This window comes from Ceratotherium simum, chromosome 15 (assembly GCF_057802395.1).
Source record: "Ceratotherium simum simum isolate JZ-2026a chromosome 15, ASM5780239v1, whole genome shotgun sequence".
Taxonomy (NCBI): Eukaryota; Metazoa; Chordata; class Mammalia; order Perissodactyla; family Rhinocerotidae; genus Ceratotherium; species Ceratotherium simum.
This window is the reverse complement of record NC_141914.1, coordinates 3,918,951-3,938,201: the sequence shown is the minus strand read 5'-3', so window position 1 is coordinate 3,938,201 and position 19,251 is coordinate 3,918,951. Positions and strand designations below refer to the sequence as shown.

The window sequence follows — 19,251 nt, the reverse complement described above, 5'->3', positions numbered from 1 at the left end:
TCTTTTCTTCAACATTCATTATCATGTTTTCATTAGAATTTATTATTTCTTGTGCACCTTGTAATGTGATCCTTATTTCTCATAATTTTGTTATTTTTTGTATTTCTTTTCTGAGATCAACCAACTCTTATTTCTTTCCATTTTTTGTCCATTTCTGTTCTTAGTTTTTGAGTTTCTGTTTCAGGTTGTGTTATCATATCCCCAGTTGTTTGTTTGAGGACATTTAATTAAGTTTTGAGTGTTGTGTTCCAGTTTTCTGCTTTACCATTGTTTTTGGGGGGAGGGGATTTCCATAAACTGAATTGTTGGGATTCTCATTTTTTTTGTTTTCTTGTTATATTTTTTTAGGTAGATAAAGACTGTGACTCGATATTTCTCTGAACAGGGCTGGTGGTTGGCAGTGGTTCACAAGCTTTGTAGTTCATGACACATTCATGATAGCCCTCTTCTGTCAGTGTAGTAAATTTTTCTCGTTTTTTGGAGAGGAGGTTGTAGTAGGGGAGGGATTGCGTATCCTTGTTTTGTTTTGTTTTTTCTGTCTTGCAGGATCCTGAATTTCCCCTCTTGCTTTGTTTTTTCTCCCTTCACTCTGTGGTTTCCAAAGCCCGCTTCTCTGCTACTTTTCACCTTCTTTTCCCACCGAAGTGTGTCCTTTCCAAAACTGCCCTGCTTAGGATTTCTGCACTCTTAACTTCCTTCCCTGAAGTCAGTGCTCTCATCAACAGTGGATTTTTTTCTTATTTCCAGTATTTTCTGGCTGTGCATGGGATATCTTGATCATCTTTGTCTCTCCCAGTGAGTCTTGCATTAACCTTTACCACTTAAGTTATTCTTAGATCCTATGCTTTAGGGATCTGTGACCCTAGTAAAAACAAAGTTATTTTTGTTCTTTGAGTTTCTTTCTTTTTCTTTTCAAGTTGTCTTTGTGAAAAATAATTATTTTAGTATTTTAGTATTGTTTTATTTGAAAGAAGTAAGGGGCATTACAAATGATCGTCACTGTTAACGTTTTACATTTAGAGTAGTTTTCCATGGGCAGGAGTTAAAGAAGTGATGTCTCATCTTAATGATTATAGGAATCTTGTGTGACAGATGTGAGAGCCACCGAGTTTTCTATGCGATGAAATCCTAGCCTATGAAAACATGAAGTCAGGAAGGCTAACGGCATCTCTTATCTGTTCATCATGAAAATACATTGATTGCTGTGAATGTTTTTCATGAGAAAGTTTGATGGGAACTTAAATTTAACTTGGGTTTGTCCCTAATGCAGAAGCATTGTTTGAGGTTGCTTGTTGCATTGCAGAGTGCAGAAGCCACATACCATACGAAAGACCTTAGTGAGGCTTTGTGCCCTGCAATGGTCAGGCTGGTTTGTGGCATAGAACAGAGAAGAAATACTGAAGCCTTGTCTCCGTAAATGATGTCATTACAAGATGTTTCCTCTGATGTTTTGGGGCAGGTCAATGGGAAACTGACAAGTGTCCCATTTCTCATCTGCATTCAGCTGGATAAAACTTAATCTACTCTGTGATGCTGACCCTATCCAAGAATTCCTGTCTGTGAGGAAATATTCAAAAGCCTTTGACATCTCTTAAGTGGTGAAAAGTTTATTTTTTCAGAAAAGCTTTGAACGGAGTTTCTTGGTGAGCTCCGTGTGCCTCCCCTGTGCTGCTTGGCCACACGTCTGGTTTGCTGAAGTGGGTCATGATGTGTTGCTTCTATAGGAGCACACTTGGTGTGAGGGGCTCTGCTGCTGTCCTGAGAGAAGTGTCAGTGTGGTAAGAGCCAGTGCCTTGAGTCTCCACCTTTTCAAGAGTGTTTATTAAGAAACAGAAGCAGAAGATGAAGCTCTCTTCTATCCAGAAGTTTGTTGGTTTTTTAGAAGATAAGTCTTAAAGCCCTCCGAGTAGAAATTTCGCAAAAGAGAAGGAAAGCCCTGTCAGGAAGAATTGATGGGGGGATCGGTGTTACTTCGTAGATATTGTGGTCTGTGTGAATGCTATAAAATGTTCTGTCAAGACCTTTTGGTCACCATCATGGATAATGATCAGAACTCAGGTGCTCTTTTGTCCAAGCTGCTATTCTGAAAGAGGATGTTGGAGGAGGCCACTATGCTCACAGTCAAAGAAATGCACGTTTTTTAAAACTAAGTATATTCCTTCCCTGACTTTTAGTAAAAAATACAAAAATTTTGGGGCCGGCCCGGTGGCGCAAGTGGTTAAGTGTGCGCGCTCCACTGCGGCCGCCTGGGGTTCGCCGGTTCGGATCCCGGGCACGCACCGACGCACTGCTTGGTAGGCCATGCTGTGGCGGCGTCCCATATAAAGTGGAGGAAGATGGGAGGATATTAGCCCAGGGCCAGTCTTCCTCAGCGGAAAAAAAAGAGGAGGATTGGCAGATGTTAGCACAGGGCTGATCTTCCTCACAAAAACAAACAAACAAACAAAAATTTTAGTAATTTTATGTTGGAGTGAGTATGGTGAGTACTTTTTTTTAATACTGAAGGTGTGTTAGTTGGTGTGGCTCACTTGGGTAGCAGTCTGGAAGTCTTTATTGAGAATCTGTCCTATGGAAACACTTTAACAGATAGAAGTTGTGTGAGGAAGATGTTGATTGCAACATCATTCATTATATAGAAAAATTGGAAGCAATCTAAATTTCTAACATGAAATTAAGTAACTTAATTAGGCCCCTTTCTTCTCTGAGGCTTCCTCGTGCTCTCCCGCTATTTAAGTTTCCCCTGGTGTTGACAGCCCTGCTGCCAAACCCCCTCCAACATCACGGCCTCCACATAGATGACCAACTTGTGTCTTGCATCTCTTCCCATTGAGAGTTACAGCCTTACCTTCTCCCAAAAGGCAAGAGACATTTCTTCTCTCTTTCAGCAGACTCTGGACAGGTCATGTCAGTTCTCACAGATCACTTTGTTTCCAAAAGATCCCATCTTTTGTTCAGATTTGTCACTTCTTCTTCATGCCAGTGTATCCCATGAACCCCAGGATGCTGGCTAGGTGGTTTGCACTTTTTAACTATAATGAGTAGTGCTGCTGTGAGTATCATGTGCAAGTTTTTGTGTTGACATATGTTTGCATTTCTCTTGGGTATACGCCTAGGAGTAGAATTGGCTGGGTCATATGGTAACTCTGTGTTTAAACTTTTGAAGTACCAGACTGTTTGCCAAAGCAACTGCACCATTTTACAATCCTACCAGCAGTATATGAGGGTTCCAATTTTTCCACATCCTTGCCGACACTTGTTATTATCTGACATTTTTTTTGGTGAGGAAGATTAGCCCTGAACTAACATCTGTTGCCAATCCTCCACTTTCTGCTGAGGAAGATTGGCCCTGGGCTAACATCCATGCCCATCTTCCTCTGCTTTGTATGTGGGACACCACCACAGCATGGCTTGGTGAGCGGTGCGTAGGTCCGTACCCGGGATCCAAATTTGCGAACCCCGGGAGCGTTTGAACTTAACCACTGTGCCACCAGGCCGCTCCCCTCTCTGACATTTTGATTCTAGCCATCCTATTAAATGTGAAGTGGTGTCTCATTGTGAGTTTGGTTTGCATTTCCTTGATGACTATTTTTCCTTTTTTTTTTCTTTTGTTCTTGCCCATTCTTTTGGTTCAAACAAATGTGTAATGACGTATGTCCATCATGGTGGTATCATACAGAGTATTATCACTGCCCTAAAAGTCTTATGTGCTCTGCCTATTCATCCCTCTCCCCCCAACCCTTGGCAGCCACTGATCTTTTTACTGTCTCCATAGTTTTGCCTTTCCAGAATGTCATATAATTGGAATCAAACAATACGAAGCCTTTTTAGAATGCTTTCTTTCGCTTACTAATAGGCATTTAAAGTTTTTTCATGTCTTTTCTTGGCTTAATAGCTCATTTCTTTTTAATATTGACTAATATTCCATTGTCTGGATATACCAAAGTTTATCAGCTCACCTGCTAAAGGATGTCTTGGTTGCTTCCAACTTTTGGCAATTAAGAATAAACCTTCTATGAACATGCCTGTGTGGTTTTTTGTGTGGACGTAAGTTTTCAACTCCTTTGGGTAAATACGCAGGAATGTTATTGCTGGATTGTATGGTAAGACTGTTTAGCTTTGTTAAGAAATCCCCAAACTCTCTTCCAAAGTGGCTGCACCATTTTGCATTCCCACCAGCACTGAATGAGAGTTCCTGTTGCTCTACATTTTCACCAGTATTTGGTGGTGTCAGTGTTCTGAGTTTTGGTCATTTAACTAGGTGTATAGTGGTATCTCATTGTCATTTTAATTTGCATTTCCCTGATGATATATGATGTGGAGCATCTTTTCATATGTTTATTTGCCATCTGTATATCTTCTTTGTTGAGGTGTCTGTTAAGGTCTTTGGCCCCTTTTTAAATCAGTAGTTTTCTTCTTGTTGCAGTTTAAGAGCTCTTTGTATATTTTGGATGAGTCCTTGACCAGATGTGTCTTTGCAGATATTTTCTCCTAGTCTGTGGCTTGTTTTCTCATTCTCTTGATATTGTCTTTTGCAGAGCAGAAGTTTTTAATTTTAATGAAGTCTAGCTTATCAATTATTTCTTTCGTGGATCATGCCTTTGGTGTTGTATCTAAAAAGTCATAACCATACCCAAGGTCATCCAGATTTTCTCCTGTTATTTTCTAGGAATTTTATAGTTTTGCTTTTTACATTTAGGTCTGTGATCCATTTTGAGTTAATTTTTGTGAGGGGTATAAGGTCTGTGTTTAGGTTCATTTTTTTGCATATGAATGTCCAGTTGTTCCAGCACCGTCTATTGGAAAGACTGTCTTTGCTTCATTGTGTTACCTTTGCTTCTTTGTCAAAGATCAGTTGACTATATTTATGTGGATCTATTTCTGGGCTCTCTATTCTGTTCCATTGATCTATTTGGCTCTTTTTTTGCCAATACCACACTGTCTTGATTACTGTAACTTTATAGTAAATCTTAAAGATAAGTAGTGTCAGTCCTCCATTTTTGTTCTTCTTCCATATTGTGTTGGCTATTCTGGATCTTTTGTCTCTCCATATAAACTTTGGTATCAATTTGTTGATATCCACAAAATAACTTGCTGGGATTTTTTTTTTCTTTTCTTTTTGTATTTTTGGTGAGGAAGATTAGCTCTGAGCTAACATCTGTTGCCAGTTCTCTTCTTTTTGCTGAGAAAGATTGGCCCTGGGCTGACATGCGTGCCCATCTTCCTCTGCTTTGTAGGTGAGACACCTGCCACAGCATGGCTTGATAAGCAGTGCATAGGTCCACGCCTGGAATCCAAACCTGCAAACCCTGGGCCACCGAAGCAGAGCACGTGAACTTAACCACCATACCACTGGGCCAGCCCCACTGGGATTTTGATTTGGATTGCATTGAATCTGTAAATCAGGTTGGGAAGAACTGACATCTTGACAATATTTAGTCTTCCTATCCATAGAGCAGCTCTCCATTTGTTTTGTTCTTTGATTGCAGTCTTCAAAGTTTTGTGGTTTTTATCATATAGATCTTGTACATATTTTGTCAGATTTATAACTAAGTATTTCATTTTGGGGGATGCTACTATAAACGGTATTGTACTTTTAATTGAAATTCCACTTGTTCATTTTTGATATAAAGGGAAGCAATTTACTTTTGTATATTAACCTTGTATTCTGCAGCCTTGCTATAATTGCTTGTTTGTCACAGCATTTTTTTTGTCACTTGTTTTGGATTTTCTGCATAGATGATCATGTCGTCTGTAAACAAAGCCAGTTTTCTTTCTTGCTTTCCCATCTGTACTCCATTTTTTTTCTTTTTCTTGTCTTATGGTTTTAGCTAGTACTTTCAGGATGATATGAAAAAGGAGTAGCGATGAAGGACATCTTGTTCTTTATCTTATTATAAATAGGAAAACTTTGCATTTCTCACTGTTAAGTAAGATGTTAGCTATAGGTTTTTTGTAATATTCTTTATCAAGTTGAGGAAGATCTCCTCTATGCCTAGTTTACTGAGAGTTTTTTGGGTTTTTTTGTTTGTTTGTTTTTGTGAGAAAGATTGGCCCTGAGCTAACATCTGCCAATCCTCCTCTTTTTTTGCTGAGGAAGACTGGCCCTGGGCTAACATCTGTGCCCATCTTCCTCTACTTTATATGGAACACCGCCACAGCATGGCTTGCCAGGTGGTGCGTTGGTGCACGCCCGGGATCCGAACCGGCGAACCCTGGGCCACCGCAGCAGAGAGCGCGCACTTAACTGCTTGCGCCACCGGGCCAGCCCCTACTGAGAGTTTTTATCATGAGTGAGTGTTGGATTTTGTCAAATGCTTTTTTTGCATCTATTGATTTAATCATGTGATTTTTCTTTTTTAGCCTGTTAATGTGATGGATTACATTAATTGATTTTCAAATGCTGAGCCAACCTTGTGTATGTGGGATAAATCTCACTTGATCATGGTGTTGATTCTTTTTATGCATTGTTGAATTAGATTTGCTAATACTTTGTTAAAGATTTTTGCATCTATTTTCATGAGAAATATTGGTCTGTAGTTTTCTTTTCTTGTAATGTCTTTGGTTTTGGTTTTAGGGTCATGCCGACCTCATAGAATGAGATAGGAAGAATTCCCTCTGCTTCTGTCCTCTGAAAGAGATTGTAGAGAACTGGTGTAATTTCTTCCTTAAATGTTTGGTAGAATTCACCAGTGAACGCGTCTGTGCTTGGTGCTTTCTCTTTTGAAAGACTACTAATTATTGATTCAGTTTCTTAAGTAAATATGGGACTATCCAGGTTGTCTATTTTTTCTTGTTTGAGTTTTGACAAATTGTGTCTTTCAAGGAACCTGTACATTTCACGTTAAGTTATCAGATTTGTGGACAGAGTTGTTCATAGTATTCCTTGATTATCCTTTTAATGTCATGAGATCTGTAGTGATGTACCCACCTTCATTTCTGATATTAGTGATTTGTGTCCTCTCTTTTTCTTAGTTAACCTGGCTAGAGGCTTATTGATTTTCTTTTCAAAGAGCCAGCTTTTATTTTCATTTATTTTCTTTATTGATTTCCTGTTTTCAATTTCATTGATTTCTGCTCTAACTCTTAGTATTTCTTTTTTTCTGCTTACTTTGGATTTAAGTTGCTTTTCTTTTTCTAGTTTTCTAAGGGCTAATGATTTTTTTTTATTATTTTTTATTTATTTATTTTTTCCCCCAAAGCCCCAGTGGATAGTTGTATGTCATAGATGCACATCCTTTTAGTTGCTGTACGTGGGATGTGGCCTCAGCATGGCTGGAGAAGTGGTGCGTCGGTGCGCGCCCGGGATGCGAACCCCGGGCCGCCAGCAGCGGGGCGCGCGCGCACTTAACCACTAAGCCACGGGGCTGGCCCCAGGGCTAATGATTTTTTAAACATTTGTATTTACCTGGAGCATGGATTCTTTTACACTATAAACCAGTGTCTCATGGGTTTTATGGTGATTAAGATACTTGATTAACTTTTATATTTGTAATTTTTTATAGGTATTCATATACTGTTTTTTGAAATTTCTCTTATTTATCCATGAGCAACTTCTAGAGATTTTGTCTGTCTTTGAGAGCCATCAACAGAATCTGTCATTGTTGGCCTTAAATGCTTTGTGTTGATTTAGGAGTACCTTTCCATAACCAAACTGGGAAAATGAAATTAGAGAATTAACTAGTATATTTCCCAGATTAGAGATGATTTTTATTCTTCCTCTCCCCGAATATTTTGCCAAGTGCTTACATTACTTGAATAAAGGGTAAAATCTATGATTAAATGTGAGCCAGGTGAGGATGGGGACAGTCATCTGGGCTGGAATAAGAGGGGAAGGCAGGTGTTGTTCTGGTGTGTACTGAGCTCACTTGAGCACCTACAAGTCAGCTATTGTAGTTTTCTTTTTCTCTTCTTCTTCTTCTTTTTTTTTTTTTTGCTGAGGAAGATTGGCCCTGAGCTAACATCTGTGCCAGTCTTCCTCTTTTTGCCTGAGGAAGATGGTCCCTGAGCTAACGTCCGTGCCAGTCTTCCTCTATTTTGTATATGAGATGCTGGCACAGCATGGCTGGATGAGTGGTGTGTAGGTCTGCGCCCGGGATCTGAACCCACAAACCCGGGCCTCCGAAGCAGAGCATGCGAACTTAACCGCTACACCACCGGGCCTGTGCCACTTCTTCTTTTTTTAAAATTGAGATTATCCATTCCTTAGCACTACCTTTTGAGTTTCACAGAACAAGTGTGGTTTAAAAAAAACTGTCCTGGGGCCGGCCCCTTGGCTTAGTGGTTAAGTGCGCACACTCTGCTACTGGCAGGCCGGGTTCGGATCCTGGGCACGCACCGACGCACCGCTTGTCCGGCCATGCTGAGGCCATGTCCCACATACAGCAACTAGCAGGGTGTGCAACTATGACGTACAACTATCTACTGGGGCTTTGGGGGGAAAAAAGGAGGAGGATTGGCAATAGATGTTAGCTCAGGGCCAGTCTTCCTCACAAAAAAAAAAAGAACTGTCCTGTTCCTACCACTAATTGGATTTATTCGCATTTCAGAAGACAAGATAACTCAAACCAACAAACGGAGGTGAAGCTGCAGTGCTGATAGGAAAGACGTCATGATTCTGTCCAGAGTAGTAAAAAGGTTCAGAAAGTTTTTTTAAATGTTAGGTCACTTCAAGAATATATTTTTGTCAATTACTTCCTTATTTTGTTAGAGCACTTTTACTTTTAAGTCTAATAATTTGGAATTCCTGGCATTAGTGTACATGGTATAATTTTTGTAAAGTGAGGACACCTTTGTATGGCATGATAGGTATTCTTTAAATGCGATCTTTTTTGTCTGCACTTAAAAGTGTCTGAAAACTCAGTGTTTGTACTGAGCACCTTAATCAGCCTTGTAATAAAATCACACGTACGTGGATCCTTGAATGGGAAGGAGCAGCGGTCCTGACGAGCCCGGGGGAATGGTTCTTCACCTTGAGAGGCATGAGCTGACTCAGGTCAAGATTCTAGTCATCTAGTGTATATACCTAATATGTATCTAATATTTTATGTATCTGTGTTATTATAGATATTACCTATCTGTATTATTATATATATTATTATATATCTATAGTGATATATCTATTATGTCCATAATTTCTTGCCTTGGCCTATTCCTATTTGGCCTTAGGATTGAATGGGGTGGACACTGCACACATTTGGTTTTGCTCACAAATTATACAGCTTCCAGTATTTCTAATATTTGAGATAATATTTGGAGTAATAATAAATATATATTACTCTGTTTTTAATATTAGGTCACTATTTTTTAATATTATTAAAAAATAATACAATATTTAATATCTGTCCTGTTTACCAGACAATTTCTGAGTTTAGTATTAAAAAAAAATGTCTTGAAGATTTAATCATCTTTTCTTCTTACAAATTCAGATAACTGCTGTCAGGTTCTTTGTGTGTTATTTTGCTTGAGTGTTAAAAATATTGATAGCTTTATTTAAATTGCATTCCATATTTAGAAATAGAAAGCTTCTTTTTGTACAGTACCCTTTTTTTTTTTGCTTTAGGTAGGTTAGCCCTGAGCTAACATCTGTGCCAGTCGTCCTCTATTTTGTATGTGAGATGCCACCACAGCATGGCTGACAAGTAGTATAGGTCCATACTCAGGATCTGAACCTGAAAACATGGACCGAGGAAGCGGAGCGTGCTGAACTCAACCACTATGCCACGGGGCTCGCCCTAGTACGTGTTTTTAAAGAGAGAAAGGATGAACAAGACGTATATTTTATATTGAACATCTTAGCACCTACGACAAGTGTGTGTGTGCACACACCTTGATGTTTGGTGTTTATTTATTAAATGCTAAATAAATGGAGATGTTATGGACTGAATGTTCTTTGCTTTCAAATTGAGATTTTTTTTTTTAATTTCTCTATAAATGCAGTACATTCCTTGTCATTTTAGGTTAGGTTTTTGGTTGTTGTTTCTTTGTTCGAAAGCTTTTCCTACAAGTTCTGTATAATGACCAAAGAGTCGCACTGCCCCTGTTAAACCAGTGGTGAGATTATGGATGCAGTTCTCTGCAGGACGGAACACTGTGTTTTCTGTGCCTCAAAGGGAGAAAATTTGCTTGAGGGGCTTTTCTTTGTCACTTTACGTCAGGCCAATCTGACTGCAGAGCAGAAAAGTTGAACTTAGTATACCTTTCCAAGTTGAGAAAAAAAGTATCTAAAACACGGTATATAGAATAAAATATGATTTTTATCTCTAACATATTATTCCATTTATATGTAGGCTTGAAATTATTCTCAGAGCAAACTAATTTCTCTGCTCATTCTAAAATCTTTTATAGAATAATCACTTGCATAAGATTGATTTTTTTAATAATCAAGAAATTATAATGTTTGGGGGAATTATATCTTGAAAGAAAAGCTCTATGTATAAAATCTTATGATAGTGTTAGACATTTCAAAATTGGGGTCTTTTTGTTTGTTTTAACTGACAACTGTCAGTGTGGCTTTAGGATTAAATTCTCATTTTCTGGAAAAAAGCAAAGAATTGCATGGTTTTAGATATATTTACATAAAATATAAAATTTATTTAAAATAAATATAGTACTTTTTCATTGGCAAGGAAAAAAAACTTAGTTGTAGAGAATAACTCATTTAAAAAATCATGGCTGAATTTCACAGTTCTATTTGTGTATAATCTTTTGGAAATGTTGATTTGATTTACACATGGTTTAGAGTGGAGCGGAAAAAGTAGGCTTAGTCTCTGCACATAATTATCTCGAAATGAAGGTGGCATAGATCTAAATAAAATTTAGTTAAAAAGTAGTATTATGAGATGTTTAGGTGGTTTATATCAAAAGACGAGCTGAAACTTTTACTAATTGAGTTAAGGAATGGGACAGGCTGATGAGGGGAGAGCAAAAGACGTTGTTGCTGTGGAAAGGAGGGAGCAGCTGGACCAGTGCAGAGCTCCTGGTGGCCCCAGGCGCCACCCTGGACCCCTCACAGGGGGAGAAGGTGGTGTTGTCATTAAATGCTTCTCTCGGCAGCTGCAGGGGAGCATCCGCTCCACTCCTGGTGAGCCGTGTGTAGAAGGAAACCCAGGACCTGGATTCGGGGCGGATTTCTCCTCTTGCGTAGTGTTGATCTGCCTACCTATTTGATTTTCAGTTTTTTCACCTGTCAAAGAGGAGCTTGCAATAGCTCTCTGAAGGTCTCTTTCTGCTGTGTCTGATTCTGTGACCTATTTTTTCTTTGTGTGAAACACTTGACGATTTTTCATGGTAAAAATCATTTCAATGTTTTTATTTCTTTTAGGAGCTTTCTAGAGGTATGATTTACATAGCATATAATTCACCTATTTTAAATGTTTAGTTCGATGAGTTTTAGTAAATTTACATAGCTGTACAAGCATCACTAAAATCCAGGTTTAGAGATTTCCATCACAGGAAAAGTTCCCTTGTGCCGGTTTGGAGTCAATTCCCACTTCACCCTCAGTCCCAGGCAGCCACAGATCTGCTCTCTATCTCTATTTTTTTGCCTTTTCTGGAAATACCATAAATGGCATCTTCTATTTAGTATAACGTTTTTGAGGTTCATCCATGTTGTTGCATGTATCAGTAGCTTATTCCTGTTTATTAGTGAGTAGTATTCCTTTGTATGGATTTATACCACATTTTGTTTGTCTGTGAACTAGTAGATGGACAATTAGATTGTCTTTATTTTGGGCAAATATGAGAAATGCTGCTGTGACCATTTGCATGGTCTTTTTGTGGACATATGGTTTCTTTCCTCTGGGATAGATAACTTGGATAGAGAGGAGTGGAATTGCAGGGTTGTTTGATACATATATGTTTATATTTAACATTTTAAGAAGCTGCCAACTTGTTTCTCTAAAATGGATGTGCCATTTTGCAGTTCTGCCATCTGTGTATGAAGGTTGCAGTTTATCCACATCCTCACCAATACTTGGTATTGTCAGTCTCTTGATTGATTATAACCATTCTAGTGGGTATATAGTGGTGTCTCACTGTAGTTTTAATATTCATTTCCCTAATGATTAATGCTGTTGATCATCTTTTAAGGTGCTTATGTCCCATTAGTATGTCTTTGTTAAAAGTGTCTGTTTAAATCTTTTTGCCCCTTTAAAAAAATTGGATTGATTGAGTTGCAACAGTTCTTTACATGTTTCATATATGAGTTCTTTATCAGATTAATGTTTTCAAATATTTTCTCCCAATCTGTGGTTTGTCTTTTCATTTTCTTATTGATGTCTTTTGAAGAGCAAACATTTTTAATTTTGACAAAATCCAAATTGTCCTTTTTTTTCTTTCATGGATTGTACTTTTGGTGTCGAATCTAAGAAATCTTGGCCTAACGCAAAGTCACAAAGATTTCTCCTATGTTTCCTTGTAAGAGTTTTGCAAGTTGAGCTCTTACATTTAGGTCCATCATCCATTCTGACTTAATTTTTGTATATGTTGTGAAGTGAAGTTCTAAGTTCGTTTTGTTTTTGCATGTTGGTATCCAGCTGGGTCAGTACATTTATTCAGAAATCGGTTGACCATGTATGTCAGTTTGTTTCTAGACTGTATTCTGCTTCATTGAGAGGTTTGTCCTTATAGTGATATCACCCTATCTTGACAACTGTAGTTTATAATAAGTTTAAAATCAGGTAATGTAAGTCTTTCAACTGTCTTCTTTACTAAAATTGCTCTATTTTATGTCCTTTGCATTTCCATATACATTTTAGGCTCAGCTTGTTAATTTCTAAAAAAGAGAAAACCACTAGAATTTTGATAGGGCTTACATTGAATCAGTAGATCCATTTGGAGAGAACTGGCATCTTAACAATATTGTCTTCCAGTCCATGAACTTGGTATGTCTCCCAATTTATTTAGTTCTTTAATTTTTCTCAGTGGTGTTTTGTATTTTTTAGTGTACTGGTTTTGAATTTCTTTTTTAAAATTTATCCCTACATGTTTTAATCTTTTTGATGCAATTATAAAATGTATTGCAGTTATAAAAACTTGCGTTACGAATGACGTTTTTAAAATTTCATTTTGGATTGTTTGTCACTAGTATGTGGAAATACAGTTGATTTTTGTATCTTAATCCTGTGACTTTGTAAGCTCCCTCACCCATTCTGGTGGGTTTTGTTGATTCCTTGGGGTTTTCTGCTCACAAGATGGTGGATGGTCCTTGACAAGGGTGTCCTCATTCAAGTGATGTTGCCGCAGCTTAAAGCATTCTTGGAGCTTCTCAGTCAGACTTTGTTAGACAAGCTACCAGGCTCATAAGAAAACCCATCTTTATTAGTTATTGGTGGATATCGTGTCTGATTCCTCTTTCTTCTTCCCTTTTATCTTACTAAACTTAGATGTGTGCTGAGGATACGTTATTTTTTACTTGTCTATTAGACATTAAAGGGTAGCAGCTGGGTAGGCAGTTGGATGTATGCATCTGAAGTTCAGGGAAGGGGCTGCGGGTAGAGGTGTGAATGGGAGTCGTCAGATCATAGTAAGGCTGTAGGCTGGACACGATCACCTAAAGGGATTGACCAGATGTCCAGCAATCCTTGGAAGAAGAATTGAGAAGGTCTGAAAAAGGTTTGAGGGGTGCCTTGTGCCCAGAATCTGGGGACACCCTGTGGGGAGCATGTCAGGAGTACTACTGAATGACTTTCAATTCGTTTATGAGCCACCTGCCTGCATGAAAACTTTGGGTTAATTTTTAAAAATTCTTCGTTACTGTTTTAACGAGTGTACACGTCTTTCACAGGAAAATGAATCTTCACAAGGTCAGTGATGCCCCTCCTGGTTTTTCTTTTGAATCATTTGAACAGTTACTACTTGGCATTTATTTTTTTTTTTCCCTAGGGTAATGTGATTTTTAATTGTTAAACATCCTAGTCCTCATTTTATGTTAATTTAATACCCAGTTTGGTATATTTTTCTTATTCTGTTACCTACATTGTATTATTGACTTTGTGAGAGTCACACTAATCGTCTGCTTTTCTTTCGTTCCTAGGCAAATACTGTGGTCTGGGGTTGCAAATGAACCACTCAATTGAATCAAAAAGCAATGAAATTACAGTGCTGTTCATGAGCGGAATCCATGTTTCTGGACGAGGATTTTTGGCCTCCTACTCAGTTATAGATAAACAAGGTAATTTTCACTTTATACCATGGCTCCCCCATTTTACAGTTTCTAAAAACAGAAATGAAGTTTCTTTGAGTACCTGTTACCTGAGATTAGAATAGAGTAGAAAGACTGAATAGTTAATAACATACATAAATTTGACAAATAAAATTAGATCAGTTTCGGAATTCCAAAAATTAAAGTATATTAACTTTTATGTCAAGTCCATATACTTCCCTTTCCCTAGTAGAGGAAATACTGATTTTTTACTTTTACAAGTTTGGAATGCAAATAATAATAACTTAAAAACCTATCAATTATTGGGCTGGCCCTGTGGTATAGCGGTCGAGTGAGCACGCTCTGCTCCTGGCGGCCCAGGTTCGGATCCCAGGCGCACTCCGGGACACCGCTTGTCGGGCCATGCTGTCGCAGCGTCCCATGTAAAGTGGAGGAAGATGGGCACGGATGTTGGCTCAGGGCCAGTCTTCCTCAGCAAAAAAGAGGATTGGCATGGATGTTAGCTCAGGGCTGATCTTCCTCGCAAAAAAAAAAAAAAAAATCTATCAATTATTGAAAAGTATGTCAATTTAAAGCTTTACTGTCCGCAGTCTGCCATTTCATAGCACTGTGTTCAAGACCGTATTACCTTTCTTCTCAAAGAAGAGGGTCCATACTACCAGTTCCACCCTAGGGAGTGCTGAGACACTGCAAAGTAAATATGAGATATTTTCTAGATTGTTAACGTTTAGAATCTGAAGGGGGGATAATTAAAAGCAAGGCTATGAGTGGCATAGAATGCAGAATTTTACTTGGATCTCTAAAATAAAATGCAAGACTTGAATGAGGTCTCTCATGAGTTCTGGCTGCGTGGCACGTGTCCATTCCCCTCTGCCGTGAAGGTCCTGTGGTGAGAACATCTGGGAAGTGTTACTAGTACAAAGATAAATCAAAACAATCATTTAAATTAGAAAACAGATGATTATTTCAATATTTAGCAATGAGTTAACCAAGTTGACCATTTAAAATTAAAAATTAGCCCCTACTTTATATTGTATAAATGAGAAAATTAAGAACCTCCGTGGTGTGAGATGTTGGGCACAGGGAATGCCTGAGGGCAGTGCAAGCTGTTCCTTCCCAGCAGCGGTGAGTTTGAGGCAGACACTCGGTCTCGTTGAGAGTTTCATTTAGAATGTTACAGAGGAGAACTGTTCTGTGTGAAGAAAGATCCACTTTCCCTTAATTTCTAAGCTATGGAACGAGGTGTTCGCAAGGCTAATAAAATCCCTCAGAGAGCGTGAGAAAGAAAACTCACTTGGATGGAATAATGGGAAGAAAAGACCTGGAAACATTATGCTACATGAACAATTACTATTTTTGACAGAACCAGGTAAACTGAGGCAGTGTGATGTCGTAGAAGGGGCACTCAGTGGCCCTGGACTCAAAGCCTGCCTCTGCCACGTGGTAGCCGGCTGACCTCCTGCCAGTCATGTCACTGCGGAGCTTTGTCGTAAGTGGGTTAGTTGTGAGGACTGAATCCAATGATACACGGGTGGTGTCTGTAGGCACAGAAGAGGTGCCGTTCCCCCTCTCACCACTGCACATGCACACATCCTCATTCCCCACCGCTACCACCAAAAATGTAAGGTAGAAAACAGGTAGATTTCCATCCTGTCCATTTACTTCCTGAAAGTCTTGGGTTGATAGGTGAGAGGATAGAAAATAAACAATTAATTTACTTCTTATTCTCCTTAAATTTCTTGGTTTCAGTATCAGGTTAAATTAGTAAATTATTTATTTTGCTTTTTCATATTTTCCCCTTTCTCTCTTTGTTATATATTGAGTTGAAAGTTTCTGGAAAATAAATATCCCCTCTTTAACAACAACAAAAAAAGTTCTTACATTGGATATTTAAATTATGGAGCTCTTTGATCCATAGAAACCTGAATGTCTTGCCTAAAAGTTTCTTAAGAGTTGACAGTGATCTTAGATAACAGAATCAGTATGTTCTTGACTTATATGTGTCTGTGCTAAATTTCAAATTGCTGTGCCACTATCTTAGATGAATCTTGGCTTCCAAAGGTTTTTGAAATATCTACCATAATCAGAACTTCTTTTTAGTAACACTTTCCAAAGTCGTAATCGTCTTGTGAAATCCTCATTTCACAGTCTCTTCTGAGATCTTACTTGTGTTTTTGCTTGTTCTGGTCCCATCCAGCAAGCATTTGTTTTATTCGAAGTTAAGTGAATTGGCTAAATTCAAGAGAACACTGGTTGAATTTCATGTTGCTTCTTCCTGGGTGGCCTTTCTGACACAGTTTCTTGTAATGACTCATTTATTTGAAGGTTGCTTGGGCCTGGTTGAGAGCCTCAGTTTGCTTCCATCCAGAAAACTTAGCTGCCACACTGAATTCCCTGAATATTTTCAAGGAACATCACTACATGCCCCCAGCTTGGCAACCTAGTGGAAGGGTCAGAGTGTTTGGGAATGAAAAGATTGTGAGTAATCTTGCTTCCAGCAGCTTCTTCATTTGTCAAACTCTCACAAAGATTTGTAAATGTTATAGTGTGTGCTTGGTAGAGACGTGATTTTGTGTGAGATAGACTAATTTTCATTACTTTGTGCAAGAGCCCATTGCAAAATTATATTCCCTTCGATGCCTTATTTCCTGCAGTCTGCGTGGCACTGAGCAAACAGCAGTAAACAGTCACCCTGGATGCGACTTACAATACAGGGTTGGAAAAAGGCGTTAACCGCGTGGTTACTTATTGCAGTTATGGTAAGTGTGATGAAGGAAACGTTCAAGAAATAGGAGGCCAGAGGGGTGCGGGGAGCCGAAGATTGACAAAGAGCAGAGCTCCCTGAGGAGGTCACTTTTAGGCTGAGAGCCCAAGGAAGAATGGGAGGCTCCAAACAGGGAAGAAGAATGTTCTAGGGAAGAGAAGAGCAGGTGCAAAGGCCTTCAGTGGGAAGGAGCTTTGTAGGAACCAGAAAGGAAGCCAGGGCAGCTAGGCAGAGCAAATGCATGGGGAACGTTGCTCAGGGCCGTGTGGGAGACGGAAGGGTTGGAGCTTTCTCCTCAGAGTGGATGGAAGCTGTAGAGCAGAGGAGTGATCTGACTGGATTCCTGTTGTTTGCTTGTTTTTACGATCTCCCGTGCTCTGTGAACAGTGAGTCGAAGAGACGGAAGAATAATTGTAGGGAGGCTGTTAGAGGAGATGGGATCAGAGATGGTTGAATTAAGAGGTCTTGTTATAAATGTAACTCTAGATTTAGGCCAGATTCTGATTTAATTCTTTTTGACGACTTTGGAATCAGACATATCTTCTACAAGGAAACATTTCAACAAGTTGGGGTTCACGCTGCCTGAGGTTCAGGTGTAGTGAGCGGCCTCTTGGTTGAGGCTGGGAGCTGCCCTCAGAGGGTTATGTCTGGGGTGCTGACCCTGGTCCTCTTCACTTCTGTGTCTAGTTTTTATAACTGTCATGGTTTTACTCCTCTCTGTTATTTTTAATGATCTTTGAGCAGTAGTTTCCATTGTTTTCCATTACTAGTTATCTCTCTTAATTTTCATCTGTAAACCTCATTTTTGAAAGATTATATTTACCATGGAAAGGAAGTTTTCCTGTGTCTCCCTTGGATAGCAGGGAAAGGCAGAGATCAGTACTAGTTGACACTTCCAATGATTATCAGAAGACTGGTGTTTCTACTCGGAGTTGGTATAATTCCATCAAGTTCCAGCTAGACTTGCTGAAGTTGAAATTGGCATCTGAAAATTTAAGAGTCTGTGGACCCTGGAGACATCCTGGTCATTGTATTGGCAACCTCTGTGCAGGAGTTCTGGGGAGAAGCTCCAGTCACTCTGGTCTTACTGGGAGAGGCGGCACCAGCCACTCAGAGGTCCAGACTCAGTGACTCAGATCCTTTAATCCAGTATAATAGTAAACGATACTGACATTTTCATTCTCAAGTGTGAACTTAATGGCGTTTATCACTGGACTTGAAAAAAAAAAATTTTATAGGTGAGTGATCTAAATTCCTGGTTTTGAATCTGTTCAACGTTAGCCAGTTTCTAGGAAAAGCTCAACATTTCCAGGATGACTCTGGGCAGTGATTTTTTAAGTTATTTTAGTTACGGAACAATGAGCTCAGAAGACATAGCTGTGTCTGCGTTGAAAGCTTCAAGTCCGTGAAGGCAGCCTGTGTTTGTTCTGTGCCGTGAAGTGGGTGTTCTGTGTGTGTGCACGTGCGTGTGTGCATGTGCAGCCGAAAAGTCGTGGGCTGACTTTCCTTTTGTAGAACGTGAAATCATCACTTAAAAAGTAATGTTAAACCTCATCACTTTAGATGTTACCAATCCAGAATTTTGTAGTAGTCAAAGTTTCCCTTTATTTTTGTAGGAAAAAGTAGTCAATGGTTTAAAATTTCACGTGAAATAAACTGATGCAATGTAGATATTGACATACCTTCTAATTGGAATTCATCAACACTCGTGACCCCTTAGAACCTGAGGACAGTGTGCTTAAGACTTTCGCACAGCTGGGCCTGGGAAACATTCCCATTTGATGGGGTATTGTTGCTATATGTTAGATTATTTTTAGAATTAACACCAATAGTATAAAAATTGTCTGATTGCTACATTCTTTAACCACGTTTTTACAAATATTTTCCATTTCTTCCCTCTTACGTCAGATTATATCAACTTGTAAATGAAACATAGGGCAGAATAGAGTCCAGATTTCTGTAACTGATTGTGTTTTATCTGCGTGGGATATTTTTGGTTTTGAAAATACAGCATGAATTCTTTAGGTTGTTTGCTACCTTAATTGTACAATAATTTGATAGAATCCTTTCTGTTTTCAGTATTGCACTTAGCTAGGTTTCTATGTTTAGGTTTTGTGTTATGTTCCTAGTTATTGTTATTGTTGTATCTGGCAAACATTTTAAAACTCTTAAACTAGTATTTAGTAAGATTTTATTAATGAAGCCTCAGTTTACATGCATATCTTTAGATTCGTCCTTATTTACACACAAATGAATAAGTATAGTGTTTGTGTGTATGATGTAGTATACATGCAGAAAAATATCTATATTTTGGTGTCAATTTGTA

General features: G+C 38.8%; 1 protein-coding gene across 1 annotated transcript in view; it reads left to right on the top strand.

Annotated features, from left to right (window-relative positions):
* Window positions 1-19,251, top strand: part of DCBLD2 (discoidin, CUB and LCCL domain containing 2) — a 79,368-nt gene that overhangs the window by 24,543 nt on the left and 35,574 nt on the right. Inside the window, exon 3 of the mRNA XM_087439484.1 lies at window positions 14,033-14,170. Within this exon, the coding sequence (XP_087295610.1) occupies window positions 14,033-14,170 (138 nt within the window). The remainder of the gene's footprint in view (window positions 1-14,032; window positions 14,171-19,251) is intronic.